Genomic DNA, 17,572 nt, shown 5'->3' on the forward strand with positions numbered 1-17,572 from the left:
AACTTGTGCTCTATAGAGTGTGGGGCACCAGAAAATTCGGGCCCAGGTTAACTTGCGCTCTATAGAGTGTGGGGCACCAGAAAATTCGGGCCCAGGTTAACTAGCGCTCTATAGTGTGTGGGGCACCAGAAAATTCGGGACACTTCTGTGCCCCAGGGTAACTAGTGCCCTTTACTGTGTATGCCTAATGCTGGTGCAAACAGCCTCCATCTTCTATCCCCACCTCCTGCTCTGCCCCCCGGCCCTGGGGGTCCAATCTCCCAGCCCCTCACCCCCTGTCTCCCTGCTCCGGCAGCTGAATCACCCGCCTCCCACCCTTGGCTTCCAGCTCTGGAGGCCCCAATCCCTCACCAGCCTCCCTGCCCGGTTCCCGCCCCCACAGAGTGGCGGCCCTGCTCCCTGGCGGGGTGGGGGTGGGGATCGGGCTGTGTAGGGCACCAGAAGTCACAGGGACGCCCGAGGGCGCTGGTCTGTGGCAATGGCCATGCGGGGTACAGCTGCCCTGGGTTGTATCACTCGCACAGCCGGGCTCTGAGCCTCGTTCTGCAAACGCAGGGGCATGGCGCCTCCTATGGCATTGAAACAACTCGGCAGAGATTGTGTCTCAGGCTGGAGCCAGGCTCTGAACACACACAGACACACACGCGCACAGACACAGACATGCAAACACAGACATACACACGCACATGCACAGGCAGACACAAACACACACTCATATGCAGACACCCACAGACACACAAATGCACACACCAACACACATGCACAGACACCCTCACAAACATACACACAAACACACGTGTACAAACACACACACAGAGACACACACAGACACACAAACACAAACACAAACACACACCTGCACAGGCATCCACACACACGCACACACTCATATGCAGACACACAAACAGGCATGCACACATGCATGCACGCACAGACACACAAATGCACACACAGACAGATATGTACAGACACACTCACAGACACACATACAAACACATGTACAGATACACACACATGCACACACACAGGCACACACACACTAACAGACACACAAATGCACATAGGCACACACACAGTCACACACACAAATACACATGTACAGACACACACACACACACATGGAGACACACAGACACACAGACCCACATACAAACACACACACAGACACGCAAATGCACACACAGATATGCACACATGTACAGGCACACACAGACACACATGTACTCACACAAAAACTAAGCAGATCCTGTACAGTCCAGCAGGGGGCAGTACCACATTGTAAGTACTCACATTGGGGCAGAGTCATACATACAAGGAAGAGGCCTCAGCAAAGGCCTAAACACACACACACACACACACACACACACACACACACACCCCTTTAGAATCTATGCCACTGCCACAGAAGAGCATTTTAAAAGGAGATCCCAGAAGTCCCCTACCCCCAACCTCCACGGACATCCAGTCTAACTCCGGTGCCTAATTCCCTTGGGCCCCATTGCAAACCCCAGCCTCATTCTTCCATGCAGCTCGAAACACCCACATTGCCCCGCATTCCCCACAAATCAATGCATCAGCCCGTTAGTACATGCAAAAACCTTCCTCAATCAATTCATTTCGGGGGGAGTGGGGTTACAATTTTCATTTACACCCAGGGCGCTCCAGGCAAAAGGAATATTTTCCACGTGTATTTTATCTCTTCTTCTCCCAGACCACGTCTGCCCTTGAAACCTCACACCTTAACCCACAAAACTAGGCCGAAAAACACCTCAGGGCAGGACCTCGGTTGGCACCGGCTCTGGGGTGTACATCTGGGGTCCGATTTGTAAAGATCTTTACACACCCAGTGTTATTTTCTAAACTCTCGAAGCACCTGATCCCCATTTAGGAGTCTGAATCATAGAATTATAGAACACTAGGACTGGAAGGGACCTCGAGAGGTCATCGAGTCAAGTCCCCTGCCCTCATGGCAGGACCAAATACTGTCTAGACTATCCCTGATAGACATTTATCTAACCTGCTCTTAAATATCTCCGGAGATGGAGATTCCACAACCTCCCTGGGCAATTTATTCCAGTGTTTAACCACCCTGACAGGTAGGAACTTTTTCCTAATGTCCAACCTGAACCTCCTTCTTGTGATACCGTTTTAGATGTCTGAGGGGCCAAGGCCCTTTGTGAATTCCCATTAGGCCCCTAAATACCTTTAAAATCTGGACAGAGGCTTTCACCCAGCTGTTCCAGCCTGGAGGTGATACGTATCTGACTTGGAAATCTCAGATCTGGCCCAGGCTTGGCCCTGGACTCCCGGCGTGACCACGAGCAGAATCTTTAAGCTGACAATTTCAACTTAAAAGGAATGGGGATCGGGTGTCCAAATCCCCTCGGCGGTCTAGAAAAAAAAAACAGACTCTAATCCTGTGGGCCATCTCCCCAGCTGGTGTTAACCTGCCTTGGTACCATGTGTGACCAAGCGAAGATTGCATTCTCCCGGTGATATTGCATGTGGGTTCAAGCATCCTTGAATAACCCCGTATGTGTGTGCGTGCCTCAGTTTCCCCCGGGCGCGGCACCGGTGCCTAGAGGCGGGTGGGAATTGCGGTGTGAGCACCTGTTCCGTGTAAACACAGCGGCTGAAGCCGTTTGCAATCTGAGCCGGGGAGGGGGTGCGATGGGGTGACCCCGTTTGCCCAGGTCGCAGGACAAAGGCTGGAGGAGGAGCATGAATGGGGGTGGCTGAGTCTCGCTGGCTTGGGGTCCACGGGAAGGGGATCAGGGCCCCCGTTTTGGGGCCCCCGTCTCCCTAAAACGGATGATCCGGGCTGCTCCTCGTTCCTGTGCTGACAAGTCTGTTCTACGCTGAGTCCCTGCGGACTCATAAAACTCCTGTTTTCCCTGCCAGCTCAGAGTCCCATCTGTGCCCTCGGTGACACCCTTAAAATCACTGAAGCCGGATCCCAACTAGCGTAAATGGGCTGTAGCGACTTTGGAGTGCACTGACATAAATCAGCCATTGCCCCATTGAAATCACGGTGCCAGACAACAGCTGATATCCACCAGGCCTACCTCCATTGGTGTAAAAACTCGAGATCCCTCAACTGGCGTACACGACCCCTAAATCCATTTGGAGTCAACAGGACCTGAGGGCGACCAGGGTGACAGCAGAAGTCACTGAATCGGCCCGTTACCTCAGTGTTCCCAGCTGGGAAATGGGGATAAAGTCTCTTCCCTTAATCTTAGGGGTGTGTTGGCAGCAAATCGTGCATGTCAGTGACTGACAGGCCCTAAGACACCCCAACGCTGAGGTATGTGGCTAGGAAAGGTGGATTTGCAGCATCTGAGGAAACAGCGTGGGTGCCTCAGAACCTCAGCTTCTGGTGGTGGAGTGATTCAGTGGCTGGAGCCCATGACCTATGAGGAGAGGTGGCAGGATTCGGGCTTGTTTAATCTGCAGAAGAGAAGAGTGAGGGGGGATTTGAGAGTAGCCTTCAACTTCCTGCAGGGGGTTCCAAAGAGGATGGAGAGAGGCTGTTCTCAGGGGTGGCAGATGGGAGAACGAGGAGCAATGGTCTCAAATTGCAATGGGGTGGTCTACGTGATTAGGAAAACGATTTCCCGAGGCGGGTGGGGAAGCACTGGGATGGGTTCCTTAGGGAGGGGATGGAATCTCCATCCCTAGAGGTTTTGAAGTCCTGGCTTGACCAAGCCCTGGCTGGGTTGATTTAGTTGGGTTGGTCCTGCTTTGGGCAGGAGGCTGGACTCAGTGCCTCCTGAGATCTCTGTCAGCCCTAGGGTTTGATGTGGGTCCTCAGACGGCTCAGAAACCATTAGCTTGACCATCTCAAGACATTGCAACCCCAACCATTGGACTCCAGAACTGATTCCCATTGGCCCCAGCGTTACCAGGATTCAGACCCATGGGCTATGCCCTCTTGTAGATTAACGATAAAAAAAAAAGCAAATCTTGGCAGTGATGGGATACTGCTATCTCGTCCAAATTCAGCAAGTCCCATTGTGGCTGGCGTGTGGAATTACCACTGACAAACGTAGTGTGGTAATAGAACAGTCGCGGATGGATCGAGGCATTTTGCGATTTCGAAATAGCGCGTCCACACTGAGTGGACCCTGAACCGAGGTTAAGGCTGGCTGGAACCAGTGCCGGCAGGGCATCAGGTTAGGACTTAGTGTGTGGGGCTGCTGCCTGAGGCTAACTGAGCTCTGTGCTTAAAGGGACCCGACCCCGGACAGACAGTTCTCCGGGTTCCCCACTTGCTTGTCTACCTCGATGAGGGACAGCAAAGCAGTCCTGGCTTGGAGTGCCCTGAGTGCCCGCACTTGGGACACCACAGCACTCGGCCACATGGAGCCAGAGCTGCCCCGGGCACGTGCATCTCGTGGGGTCGTTGCCATCAGCCCGGCTGCACTTGCTGCAGGCTGCCATCCGAGGGGGTCCATCGAGGGGCTGTCAGGATCCAGGAGGCCCTGAGGGAGAGCGTTCACCCCAAGAAGCCCTCAGAGCCTCCCCGGTCCTCCCCACCGGGGGCTCGTGCCCCATTCCTCCCTCACGTCCTTCCACTCACCCCTCCCTAGCCCCCCTTCCTGATGTCAAATAAAAGACACGTATGTTCAAAAACAGAAACTGGGTTTATTGAACAAAACTGGGGGGGATGGACCTTTGGGGAGACTGGGAAAAGGAGGTGGGAGAGGGGAAGAGAGAGGGTGGGAGAGGGGTGGGGGAAATCTGGGAGGAGAGAGCTGGAAGGGGGAAGCCAGTGGAAGAAGGGGGAGGGGAAGCTCTGGGCTTAGAGTTGGGGGGTCTCACCGGACCAGCCTGACTTTCATGCTCCTGGGTTCACATGTGGCCTTTGGTGGCCAGGCTGGCAGCTACCCTGCCATAGGCGGCCTTGTTCCTCCATCTGGGGCTGAGATCATGGAAGTTGGGGGCATCCCCCTCAAACCTGAATAAGGTCCGTGATCTCCACCCTGGACCAGGAAGGCGCCCGCCTTCTCCAGCCCCTGTCAGGCTCCTGGGAGCTGGCAGACTGCTCCTGGGGAGCGGTGGAGGGCTGGCTGCCAGTGGCTTGCTGGCTCCTGTTTTGGGGCCACTGGATCAAGTGCCCCGGTGGCCACTGCTGGCTCTGGGCTGGCAGGCTGGGAGCTGGCACAGGCCCTGTGGCCAGGGTCTACCCCTTTAATGGCTCCGGGGCTGGGGGAGAGGAGAGTAAGTTTTCCTGGTTGTGCCCAGAGTGGCCACCAGGGCTCCCTGGGAAGGGCTGGAGGCCCCCTATTTCGAATGAAGTGTCTACACAGCACTTAATTCGAAATAGCTATTTCCAATTTGGTGTTACTCCTCGTAGAATGAGGTTTACCAAATTCGAAATAAGGGCTCCGCTATTTCAAATTTATTTTGAAATAGCGGTTTGGCTTTGTAGACGCTATTCAAGTTCATTCGAAATAAAGAGTGTTATTTCAAATTAACTTTGTAGTGTAGACATACCCTTAGAGAAACAAATTCAAACCAGGCCACTAGTCTGTGAAATGAGAACGAGGAATATGAATAAAATGTATTGACCACGCCAATATAGCGTTGATGACGATGATGATGATTATACCACCGAAAGGCCCAACTTGAAATCAGGTTTCATTGGTACTCTTCATGGTGCAAAATCATGGAACACTAAAACTTCAAGGGACCTTCCAGACCAAGCACCATCTAGACCATCCCTGACAATATTTTATTGATGGAATTTTGGTGGTTCCTTTCCTTTTCTATGGTTAAATCTACTATATATTTTAGAGAGTGTGCTGTTTTTATCTCACACAGTACATTCTTCGACCACCAAATTCAGTATATAGCTTCGTCTTATCGTAACTGAAGGGAACATAAGGGTTTGGTTGTGCCAGGAAAACGGGATGTACCTAGAATGGGACTGTTCTCCTAAAACCATACAGAAAGGAGACAGACTCACCAAATCAAGGACAGTCCTCAAACTGGACATAACTGAGGAAATGCTGAAAGAGGAGGAACCAAGATTGAGACAGAAAAATAGGATATCCCTGGAATAGGAGTGCCTCTCAATAAATCTTACATACAATGGAGACATTTGGAGTAAGTAGTTAGTCAGGGTTGGTCCTGCTTTGGGCTGGAGGTTGGACCTGATGACTTCCTGAGGTCTCTTCCAATTCAGTGTTTCTGTGATTCTAGGGCTCTGTTTTGATGCAGCTAAATCAGTGTTTAAGATTTGAAAACTAGAAGTAAATGTTATCGGAGACCAAATTGTCTAGAGTTCTTTTTTTGTTAAAACATAGTGACTCATAAAAGTTTACAGGGGGAAGAAAAAAATACAGTGGATGGAATTCCTATTTTAAAAACACGTACTAAACATTAGGTGGAAAAGTTGTTACAATCCCTTTTTAAAGTATTCCAAAATAAAAATTAATGTAATCAAAATAACAGTGTTATTTATATATATATACAAGAAATTATTTAAATAAAGCATGCACATTTTCCTTGTACATTTGTATTTTACAAAAAAAAAAAAACCCACCCTTTACTTGAGTTAAGGATCCGATCAATATTGGGTAAATTTGCTAATTAGAAATACACAGAGAACTTCCACATATATTCTGCATATTAATCCAGCAAAGACAATATAAAAACAAGCTGCTGGAAGCAAAAGCTTTATACATTAAAATTAAAAATGACTGTTTAATATGGAATCTATAGGTACCAGTATATTCAGACAGAAATACATGGGTGGGGAAAAAATGCTTTCTCCTGGAAAATGCAGAAGACTATATATTTGAACTTCACTTAGGGTACGTCTAAACTGCAGAGGAACACGTCTGCTCTTGTGAAATATTTTTTCGGAAAAGCAGACACATTTTTTTCAGCATCACTGTAAATCTCATTTTAAGAGGAAGCAGGGAAGTTCCAAAAGGGTTTTTTCACATCCTTTGGCCCAGTGTAGACGGGCCAAATGTCGGAAAAGCCTCTTCTGAAAAAAGAAGCAGAAAAAGCTACGCAATTGTGGTTTGCAATGTGAGTATCTTTTCCCAGAAGAACTGTGTAGTCTAGACACAGCCTTAAAGAGGATTTTTGCAAACTTAATGTGGAAAGTTTCTTCAAACTGATTTAGGTGAGTCACATTTGACTTCTCCTTTGAGGCTTTGTTTGAGCATTAACTCTTGTTCAGATTCACAAGAGATTCATGATCTCTTTATAGAAGGCTACTATATATGAAGAGGAGTGAGTCATAAGTCAGTCTTGGTGTTTAAATTATAAATTGGTCCATTATATTAGATATTTAAGTGAAAGGCGAGAATCCTTCTCTTTCTCATTTGCTTGAGTTTTTGATTGTTCATAAGGGGCGCTTCTAACTCAAGCTTTCTGACCTTTTTAGGCTGGTATTTCAAAGTTTCTAAGGTAGGTACCTACTGCAATGCAACAAGTTGACTGATGAATCCCTATATATGCTTTCGAAAATGGAGCTCAGTTGAACTTCTGTGTTTTGTTTTAATTTTTGTTCCTTGTCCAAATGCTTTTTGCAGGAATATGCATTTCTACCGCTGCCATTACGAGCAATGAATACACTGTTGAAAATGGAACTAAGATGAATTTCTGGGTTTTGCTTTAATTTTTGTTCTTTGCCCAAAAGCTTTTTATAGGACAACACATGTTCAGCACTGCTTTGGGGAATATTGGATCAAGTTCTGATCTCCAATTTGATGAATGAAAATCTGATGTAAATTCACATCCATTAGTGGAGTTCCTTTGAATTTAATTGTCATTGACATTAATGTCCATTGTGATATAATACAGACGCTCCCCAAGTTACGAACGAGTTACGGACCAACACTTGGTCCGTAACTCGAAGTATTCATAACTTGGATCCCATAGAGTTACATGGCGACCGCGCTGTTCGTAACTTGGATCGCCATTCTTAACTCGGATCCGCATTTACGATCGCTTTGGTCCTAAGTGTGGATGGTCGTAAGTGGAGCTGGTCATAACTCGGGGAGTGGCTGTATTGTAATGCTGATTTTTGATACACAAGAGTCACCGCTTTTAGTTTGTGCCGCAAAAGTTGGCAATTGAATTCAAAATATAATGCAAAGGGTGTGGTTTCTTTAAATGACTGTAATATGCTTAGGGGCATCATGAAAGTTCCTTCAATGGAGGTATTTAAATGAAGGCTGAACAGCCATCTGTCTTAGATGTTTAGACCCAACTAATCATGTACGTTGGCCGGGGAATGTGGGAGGGAAACTAGATGAGCGATGAGGTCCCCTCAAACTCTATCATTCTATTATTCTAACTTACTCTACTACGATCTCATGCATAGTTCAATTTCTTGGCCCCGATAATTTACTGTGGGAGTGAGAGAGAAATTGACAAACAGTAAAGCAGCAATTAGGACTATAAGATCGGAGAGGTCCAAAGACAATAAATGGAGGCTTAACAGTGGTGCAGTAGGGAAGACCCTCCGTATAATTTTGTAGTGAATGGTTCCCCGCTGCTTTACGCAACTTTTATACCAATGTCATTCTACTCATTTGATAATCCACCTTCTCCATCCCCATTGACAGCAATGGAGTTATAGCTAATTGACAGTGATGTTAGTTAAAGAGGCATCAAACCTTTCATTTTGTCCACCTTGATTCCACTTAAACATGCATATTATTATGTTATTTTTTTGTATATTGTGTGCGGTGTGTACATACTGAACATCTCCCAGGTTGCAACAGGTGAAATTTGTGAAAAGAGTTTGCAAAGTGCAGTCTTGGTTTCTAAGACGACTGGCGTAGGAAAGATTGTGAAGATCATATTGTGAATTCCTATGTCTTGCGGTTTTTGTGAACAGTCCAAAAGTCTTTGTGCACCTGTAGTTGAGAGCATCAGAACAGTTCTGCCGACCCTTCTATGCTCAAATGTTGGGAGAATATAGATCCAGTTGCTGAGGTAGATTATTGTGCTAATGTATTCTAAACTTAGGTTCATTTGTTTCTATGATGGGTTAAATACTTACTGTACCTCGTCAAGAGGATCTATCTGTCTGTCTGTCTGTCCCTGTACTGACCTGTACATCCATCCATCCATCCATCCATCCATCCATCCATCCATCCCCATACTCACCTGTCCGTCCATCCGTCCATCCATTCATCCCTCCCTCCCCATACTCACCTGTCTGTCCATCTGTCCATCCTCATACTCACTTATCCATCCATCCATCCATCCATCCATCCATCCATCCATCCATCCCCCCATCCATCCATCCATCCATCCATCCATCCCCATACTCACTTACCATCCATCCATCCATCCATCCATCCATCCATCCCCATACTCACCTGTCCGTCCATCCATCCCTCCCTCCCCATACTCACCTGTTTGTCCATCCATCCATCCACCCATCCCTCCCCATACTCACCTGTCCATCCATCTATACCAATACTCACTTCTCCATCCATCCATCCACTCACCTACCTATTTACCTACCAACTTACCTGTTTGGCTAGCTAGCTATATTGCTCTGTCTAGTTGTTTCTTTTGCCATATTGCTGTAGTTTCTCATGCAATTCCTGACCAAAACGTTCATCTTCCTTGCTGCAGAAGGAGAACTCAAGCCATGGGACCCGGTAACCACACCAGGGTGACGGATTTCATCCTGCAGGGGCTCTTGGAACATTCGCACCACCAGAGGCTATTCTTTGCACTGTTCCTGGGCCTCTATACCACTGTCCTCCTGAGTAATTCTCTGATCATTGTGGCTATTGTCCTCCACCCACCTCTCCACACCCCCATGTATTACTTCATCACCAATTTGGCTCTGGTTGACATTTTGTGTACGTCCTCGGTTCTACCGAAAATGCTGGAACACCTGATGCAGGAGAAGAAAACCATCTCCTTTGGTGGCTGCATCACCCAACTCTTTGTCTTCACGGCATCGCTGGGGACGGAGCTTCTTCTACTCACTGTCATGTCGTATGACCGCTATGTTGCCATTTGCCACCCCTTGCACTATGTCAAACTCATGAGGAAGGAGATTTGCCTCTGTTTAGTGGCTGTTGCCTGGGCGATTGGCACTGGCAGTTCCTTCATCAACATCTTGCTTGTGCTGCGCCTGGATTTTTGTAGATCCCGCCTCATCCAGCATTTCTTCTGTGAGTTTCCCACCGTGCTGGCCCTGTCCTGCAGCTCCACCTACCTCAACGAGGTCATGATGTTCCTGGCGGACATATTCCTGGCCATGGGGAACTTCCTGCTGACTGCCATGTCCTACAGCTTCATCATCATCACCATCTTGAAAATCCAGAGCACCAAAGGGAAGCAGAGAGCCTTCTCCACCTGCTCTTCCCACCTGCTAGTGGTCACCTTGTACTACTCCACCCTCATCTACATCTACATCCGGCCGACCTCCAGTCACTCACGGGCTAAGGACAAGATAGTGGCCGTTCTGTACACCCTAGTGACGCCCATCTTGAACCCTCTAATATACAGTCTACGCAACAATGAAGTCAAAGTGGCCTTCAGGAAAATCCTTCCCTTCATCAGAAAATAGCATTTTTTTCCAACAGTGAACCCAATTCTTATCTTCCTTGTTTCTGCTAAGTCAGGCCCACAGGTGGTGTGAATTAATGCACAGCGATAGACTTGGAGAGACATAAATTTACCCTATCGTTCTTCCATGTCACTGTAACGACAATGATTTGCACCCTGGACAAATCTGTCATACTGACAGCAGTAGGATGGTGCCAATTTACATTAGTTTTGGACAGAAACTGTTGGAATGCATTGGTCATGCTAGCTGGGAAAAGTCATGTGGAGTCAGAATTTAAAAGATATTGGGACATTCTGTGGGATTTTCAAAAGCATGTAGGCACCTAAAACGTATTTTTAATGTATATTAAGTGACCTGGAAAAATTCTTTTGATGCTTTAATAGAAATAAATATTTGTCCCATGGTGTAGCCCTATACCTCACATGCAGTATTACTGGTCATAGAATCACAGAATAATAGGACTGGAAGGGACCTCAAGAGGTCATCGAGTCCAGCCCCCCACCCTCAAGGCAGGACCAAGCTCCGTCTACACCATCCCTGACAGATGTCTATCTATCTAACCTGTTCTTAAATATCTCCAGAGAGGGAGAATCCACCACCTCCAGAGAGGGAGATTCTACCACACTTTCCACAGTGTTCTGTTTTCTGCCTAAGGCTATATCTAGACTTCAGGCTTCTTTCAGAAGAACCTTTTTTCAGATGAGATCATCCAAAAAATCTTCTTCCAATAGAAAGCGTCCACACACAAAAGCGCATTGAAAAAGCGATCTGCTTTTTTGAAAAATAGCAGCCAGACTGAATCGACACTCTCTCCCAAGTCAGCTGTGATGTCTATGGCCTCCAGAGCACCTGTGCTTTTTCCTCTTTCTTCTTCTTGCAAAAGAACTCCCTTTTCCTGTCCGCACATGCCTTTTCCAAAAGAGCTCATTCGGAAAAAGACTTCTTCCTCGTAGAAAGAGGATTACCAATGCTGGAAAAAAAAACTGTTCTTTCGATTTACCTTCAGAAGAATACAATTGCAGTATGGATGTAACTCAGGATGTAACTCACGTTTTGTCGGAAAACCGGCTGTTTTTCCAACAAAACTCTGCAGTGTGGACATACCCTGAATGAGTAAATATGATACCAAAAAATTCAAATTTTCTTTCTCTCTGATCCTTATTGTCTTATGAGACAGTAACCCCTACCAAATCTTGCAAACACATATCTCTGAGGGTCTGCCAGTCTCCACTCCATGAGGTGTTGTTGTGATATTACTGGGAAAAAACAAACATCATTCTGGGATGCATTAACAGAAGAGGTGTGAGTAACACATGGGAAGTAATTCTTCTCTACTGTGTACTGATCAGTTCCCAATGGGAGCATTGCATCCAGTTTTGGGCAGCACATTTCAGGAAAGAAGTGGAGAAATTGGAGAAGGTCCAGAGAAGAGCTAAGAAAATGATGAAAGATCTAGACAACATGACTTATGAAGGAAGACTGAGGGTACGTCTACCTCATTGCAGGAGGAATACCAGCTAATTCGAGTTAGGGCTTTAAATCGGAATCCTGTTTCACTGCCGTGTGTAGATGCGGCAGTTACTTTGGGCTAGTCGATTTCTAAAATGGCGACCGGCCAGGAACATGAAAATTAAGCATGGGATATTTAAATCCCGGGCTTGATTTGTAATTTCGGTCACCCTCATTAGCCTCCCTAGCTCGATCTACGGGGCTAGTGTAGACGTACCCTGAAAGAATTGGGCTTGTTTTGTTTGGAAAAGAGAAGACATAGAGGGGACGTGATAGTGGTTTTCAGATATGTAAAAGAGTCTTACAAGGAGGAGGGAGAAAAAATTGTTCTCCTTGACCTCTGAGGATAGGACAAGAAGCAATAGGCTTCTTAAACTGCAGCAAGGGAGGTTTAGGTTGGACATTAGGAAAAACTTCCTACCAGTCAGGATGGTTAAACACTGGAATGAGTTGCCTAGGGAGGTGGTGGAGACTTCATCACTGGAGACAAAACTTCTGTCGACAAAACCCTGTAGTCTAGACGTACCCCAATTGTGGCCTCACCAGTGCTAAATATAGGGGAATAATCACTTCTCTAGATGTGCTGGCAATGCGTCTCCTAATGCACCCCATAATGCCGTCGGCCTTCCTGCCTTCTTGCCAGGCACAGAACGGCATGGAAACAGCCCCCCCTCCCCGTCATATCCTGCGCTAAGGGGTCACAGGCGAGACACCTGCCAGCTCCTCTATGGGGGATTTTGTGTGGAGACCAACAGGCTCTGAGCCCAAGTGAGACAGGCTGGACAACCTCTGCTTTCCGCTGGCCGGGGGATTGAGGGATGACATGGGGCCCTGGGTGCCTGAAAGCAGCAGGCCCATGTTCGGAAGCCAAAATGTGGTTGCCGAGGCAACCTGGGCAGCGAACAGTGAGGTGCCGAGTTAGGCCCCTCAGGGGTAGGTGGTCCCTCAGAGGGGTTGTGTGGCTCCCAGGGGGAGCCTAAATCTGGGATTTAAGAACTGACGTCCCAAAGTGGGCCAAGGTGTTGCTCAGAGTCCGGCAGAATCTGGCTTCAAGCTCTTAAGATGCCTCTCCCTTTGGGGTGTCATTCACCCACCCCCGGCCCCCCGACGCCAGTGAGGTTCCTCTGAAGACCTTCTCTGGAGCTTAGTTGGTGTCAGTAGAAAGTCTGCTGGGGGGAATATTGTCCTTAGAGAACCAAGGCCATAGGAAAACATAGAAGAACTAAAAAAGAGCCACCGTAGCTTAAAAAAACATGTACAAGAAGCAGAGAGAGATAAAGAGACATCTTTTAAAAAATGGAAGTCAAATCCTAGTGGAGAGGAAGTTCTTCTTCACACGGTGCATTGTCAATCTGTGGAACTCCTTGCCTGAGGAGGTTCTGAAGGCTAGGACTATTAAGGGTACGTCTAGACTACCGGGTTTTGTCGACAGAAGTTTTGTTGACAAAGAGCGTCCAGACAAGCTGCTTTGTCGACAGAACCCTGTAGTCTAGACGCAACCCTACAGGCAATAACACCTTCTGTCGACAGAACTCTGTCGACAGAAGGTGTTATGCCTCGTAAAATGAGGTATACCAGCGTCGACAAAACTGCTGAGTTCTGTCGACATTATGTCGACAGAACTCAGCAGTAGTGTAGACGCTGGTAAGGTGTTATGCCTCGTAAAATGAGGTTTACCAGTGTCGACAAAACTGCTGAGTTCTGTCGACATTATGTCGACAGAATTCAGCGGTAGTGTAGATGCAGGTATAGTTTTGTCGACAAAAGTCCACTTTTGTCGACAAAACTCAGTAGTCTAGACACACCCAGAGCGTCTAGACTACATCTAGTTCTTTGTCGATATGACAGTGTAGATGCAAAGGACGGTGTAGATGCCTTCTGTTGACAGAACTCAGGGTACATCTAGACTACATGCCTCCGTCAACGGAGGCATGTAGATTAGCCAGATCGGCAGAGGGAAATGAAACCGCGATTAAAATAATCGCGGCTTCATTTAAATTTAAATGGCTGCCCCGCTCTGCCGATCAGCTGTTTGTCGGCAGATCGGGGCAGTCTGGACGCGCCGCGCCGACAAAGAAGCCTTTCTTGATCGGCACAGGTAAACCTGGTTTCACAAGGCATACCTGTGCCGATCAAGAAAGGCTTCTTTGTCGGCGTGTCGCATCCAGACTGCCCCAATCTGCCGACAAACAGCTGATCGGCAGAGCGGGGCAGCCATTTAAATTTAAATGAAGCCGCGATTATTTTAATCGCGGCTTTATTTCCCTCTGCCGATCTGGCTAATCTACATGCCTCCGTCGACGGAGGCATGTAGTCTAGACACACCCTCAGTGGCAGTGTAGACACAGGTATAGTTTTGTCAACAAAAGTCCACTTTTGTTGACAAAACCCTGTAGTCTAGACATACCCCTTCTGTCGACAGAGTTCTGTCGACAGAAGGTGTTATTGCCTGTAGGGTTGCGTCTAGACTACAGGGTTTTGTCGACAAAGCAGCTTGCTTTGTCGACAGAACTGAGTGTGTCTAGATGCTCTATGTCGACAGAAGTTTTGTCGACAGTATCTGTCGACAAAACTTCTGTCGACAAAACCCTGTAGTCTAGACGTACCCTCTTTGTTGACAGAAGCTTTGTTGACAGGATGGGTGTGTCTCGACTACATGGCTCCGTCAACAGAGCCATGTAGTCTAGACACACCCATAGGGTACATCTAGACTACAGGGTTTTGTCGACAGAAGTTTTGTTGACAGATACTGTCGACAAAGCTTCTGTCGACAAAGAGCGTCTAGACTACATCCAATTCTGTCGACAAAGCAAGCCGCTTTGTTGACATAACAGTGTGGACGCAAAGGACAGTGTAGATGCAATAATGCCTTCTATTGACATAACTCTGTCGACAAAAGGTGTTATTCCTCGTAGAATGAGGTTTACATACGTCGACAAAACTGCTGAGTTTTGTCAACGTTATATCGACATAACTCAAAGGCAGTGTGGACGCAGGTATAGTTTTGTCGACAAAAGTCCACTTCTGTCGACAAAACCCTGTAGTCTAGACTACAAACCTAACAGCCACAGCCTACTCCCCAGAACCCTAATTGTCAGGGCAGTGAAACACTGGAATCAATTGCCTAGGGAGGTTGTGGAATCTCCATCGTTTAAGAGCAGGTTGGACAGACACCTGTCAGGAATGCTCTAGACCAGCGTTTCTCGACCAGTGAAAGGCAAATCTTTAGGGGTACTTGAGAGGAGTCTGGGGGCTACGGCCACACAACTGAAATTTTGAAAAAACTGAATTTTGGTTTTAAGTGTTATTATTTTTCTACTTTTTACTCCCAAAAATGTCATCACCAACCCGGCTACAATTAAGCTGTTGAAACAAATGTGTGGCAATGGTAGAAAAAAATGGTGTGTCTTTGAAAACTGTAGGTCCTGGGAGTTCTTAGGATATTTTTTTTAAAAGGGGTACTTTTTAAAAAATAGGTTGAGAAACACTGGGCCCAGAACAGATTTATTATGATAAGATCTAATTTTTGGATTGAAATAATGACTCCAGTTTTCCGCTGGTGTGGCTGGCGTAGTGTTTTTCACTTCATTGGTGCTTCTGTGATTTACAGTCATGCGGGGATCTGAAAACGAATCAATAAGCAAAATAAGGCAAAGTGTAGCGCTCTTTCTAGAACTGCAGTGTAAAGTGCTCCAGTACAGGGTTAACTTATTAAACCAGCTACACGTCCCAGGGGAAACCAGAACGTATTTACACTCCCTAGAAACCATCAACTCTCGGTCTCCCTGCCCGAACATCGACAAAAAGGGTTTTACCTTCCAACAGGGGAGGGGCTGTGACGTGAACCATATAGTACAATTCGATATAAATGTGATCTGCTCCCATGTAGCAACTGACCGATCAGGATAAAAACTGGAGTACCCAATGTGTTTACTCACTCTGCTTGGGAGACAGAGAGGGAGGGGCAGAAGGAAAGTGAGATATTATAGAGAGAAAGAAAGAAGACATGCTGGATGGATGGATAGATAGATAGAGGGGGTGTATGGGGATAGATAGAGAAAAGAGATAGAGAAAGAGAAAGAGAAAGAGAAAGAGAAAGAGAAAGATAGAGATAGAGATAGAGAAAGAGAGAGAGATACAGAGGGTGTATGGGGTTAGACAGATAGATAGATCCAATCCAAGCCCTAACCTAATTATCAGGAATATTAAGGTGGACTGGAAAGACAATCTTGAACAATAACATAGCAATGGAAACATTCATGCGGAGGAGTGGCACAGCCAACACAGATCAAACTCTTGTCTTTCCACTGACTTCAGCGACCTTCCGATCACGTCTTGAGTGAGATGCTCTGTCTGCCGGTCTCCGACTCATTGTGGCTGAGACGAGGTCAAAACCCCAAGCGTCTGGTAGGCTTTGCACTCCAAGACTGGGATATCCAGTCTAGCAACAGCCAAGAGAAAGCAGAAAGAGAGGACGGACTCTTCTGGTGAGTAGACATCTTCCAAGCCAAGTAATCTGGGAAGAAAATGGGGTTGGTTCCCGAGTGGGTGTAAATCAAAGCAGTTCTCTTGAATGGAAGAATCATAGAATCACAGCATCATAGAGTCACAGAATCCGAGAACGGAAAGGGACCTCGGTAGGTCACCGAGTCCAGTCCCCTGTCCTCATGGAAGGACCACCCACCATGTAGACCAATCCTGATAGACGTCCATCCATCTAAAGATCTGAATAGCTGGTTGTGCCCTGCCTAGACTATTGTGTCAAAATATATACTTGAGTGCCACTCAATGGATGGAAAATGTAAACGTTACAATTTGGTTGCATCTTACATACATTTTATGTAGCGTAGATCACTAGACACGAGGCAAAGCAGTGTAGAATCGGACCTAGCCACTTCTAGAGAAGAAGTAAGAATGAGGCTGGTTTGTCTACCTTGGACTTTCTGCCATGGATGTCAATAGCACCATGCAGACCTCGCTCTGAGCACACTAGCATTTTCGGCCAACTCAAAAGCAACTCTTCAAACAGGCAGTCCCCATATGGCCACCGTCCATATGAGAGGTAATAGCTGCAGATAGCCCCCAAATGTCACTGGCTTGCAACGTTTTTGTCTGCAGGTTTATTTTTGTTTTCTGTTTTACTTATTTTTATTAATGATTTTAATGAAGAAAAAAACAACCAAAAGCACCCCCTGAGAAACATTTTAACAAACAAGTAACATTTTGAATGTTTGTAGTGTGTTTAAATATTTCCGTCTGTCGGTCTGTGTCTATCTATCTATCTATCCCCACACACACCCTCTATCTATCTATCTATCTATCTATCTATCTATCTATCTATCTATCTATCTATCTATCCCCACACACTCTATCTATCTATCTATCTATCTATCTATCTATCTATCTATCTATCTATCTATCTATCTATCCCCATACACCACCTCTATCTATCTATCTATCTATCTATCTATCTATCTATCTATCTATCTATCTATCTATCCC

At 46.6% G+C, this 17,572-nt stretch overlaps 1 protein-coding gene across 1 annotated transcript; it reads left to right on the plus strand.

The window, feature by feature from the left end:
* Positions 1-9,628: 9,628 nt before the first annotated feature.
* On the plus strand, positions 9,629-10,561 carry LOC102446052 (olfactory receptor 13G1-like). The gene has a single exon (XM_006124811.2). It carries the CDS (start codon positions 9,629-9,631, stop codon positions 10,559-10,561), a length of 933 nt encoding a protein of 310 aa, XP_006124873.2.
* The last annotated feature ends 7,011 nt before the right edge of the window (positions 10,562-17,572 follow it).

This window comes from Pelodiscus sinensis, chromosome 30, assembly GCF_049634645.1.
Source record: "Pelodiscus sinensis isolate JC-2024 chromosome 30, ASM4963464v1, whole genome shotgun sequence".
Taxonomy (NCBI): domain Eukaryota; kingdom Metazoa; phylum Chordata; order Testudines; family Trionychidae; genus Pelodiscus; species Pelodiscus sinensis.

Bases quoted from the DNA above. Each gene is read 5' to 3' on its own strand.
- LOC102446052 (XM_006124811.2), top strand. From the start codon at position 9,629: ATGGGACCCGGTAACCACACCAGGGTGACGGATTTCATCCTGCAGGGG.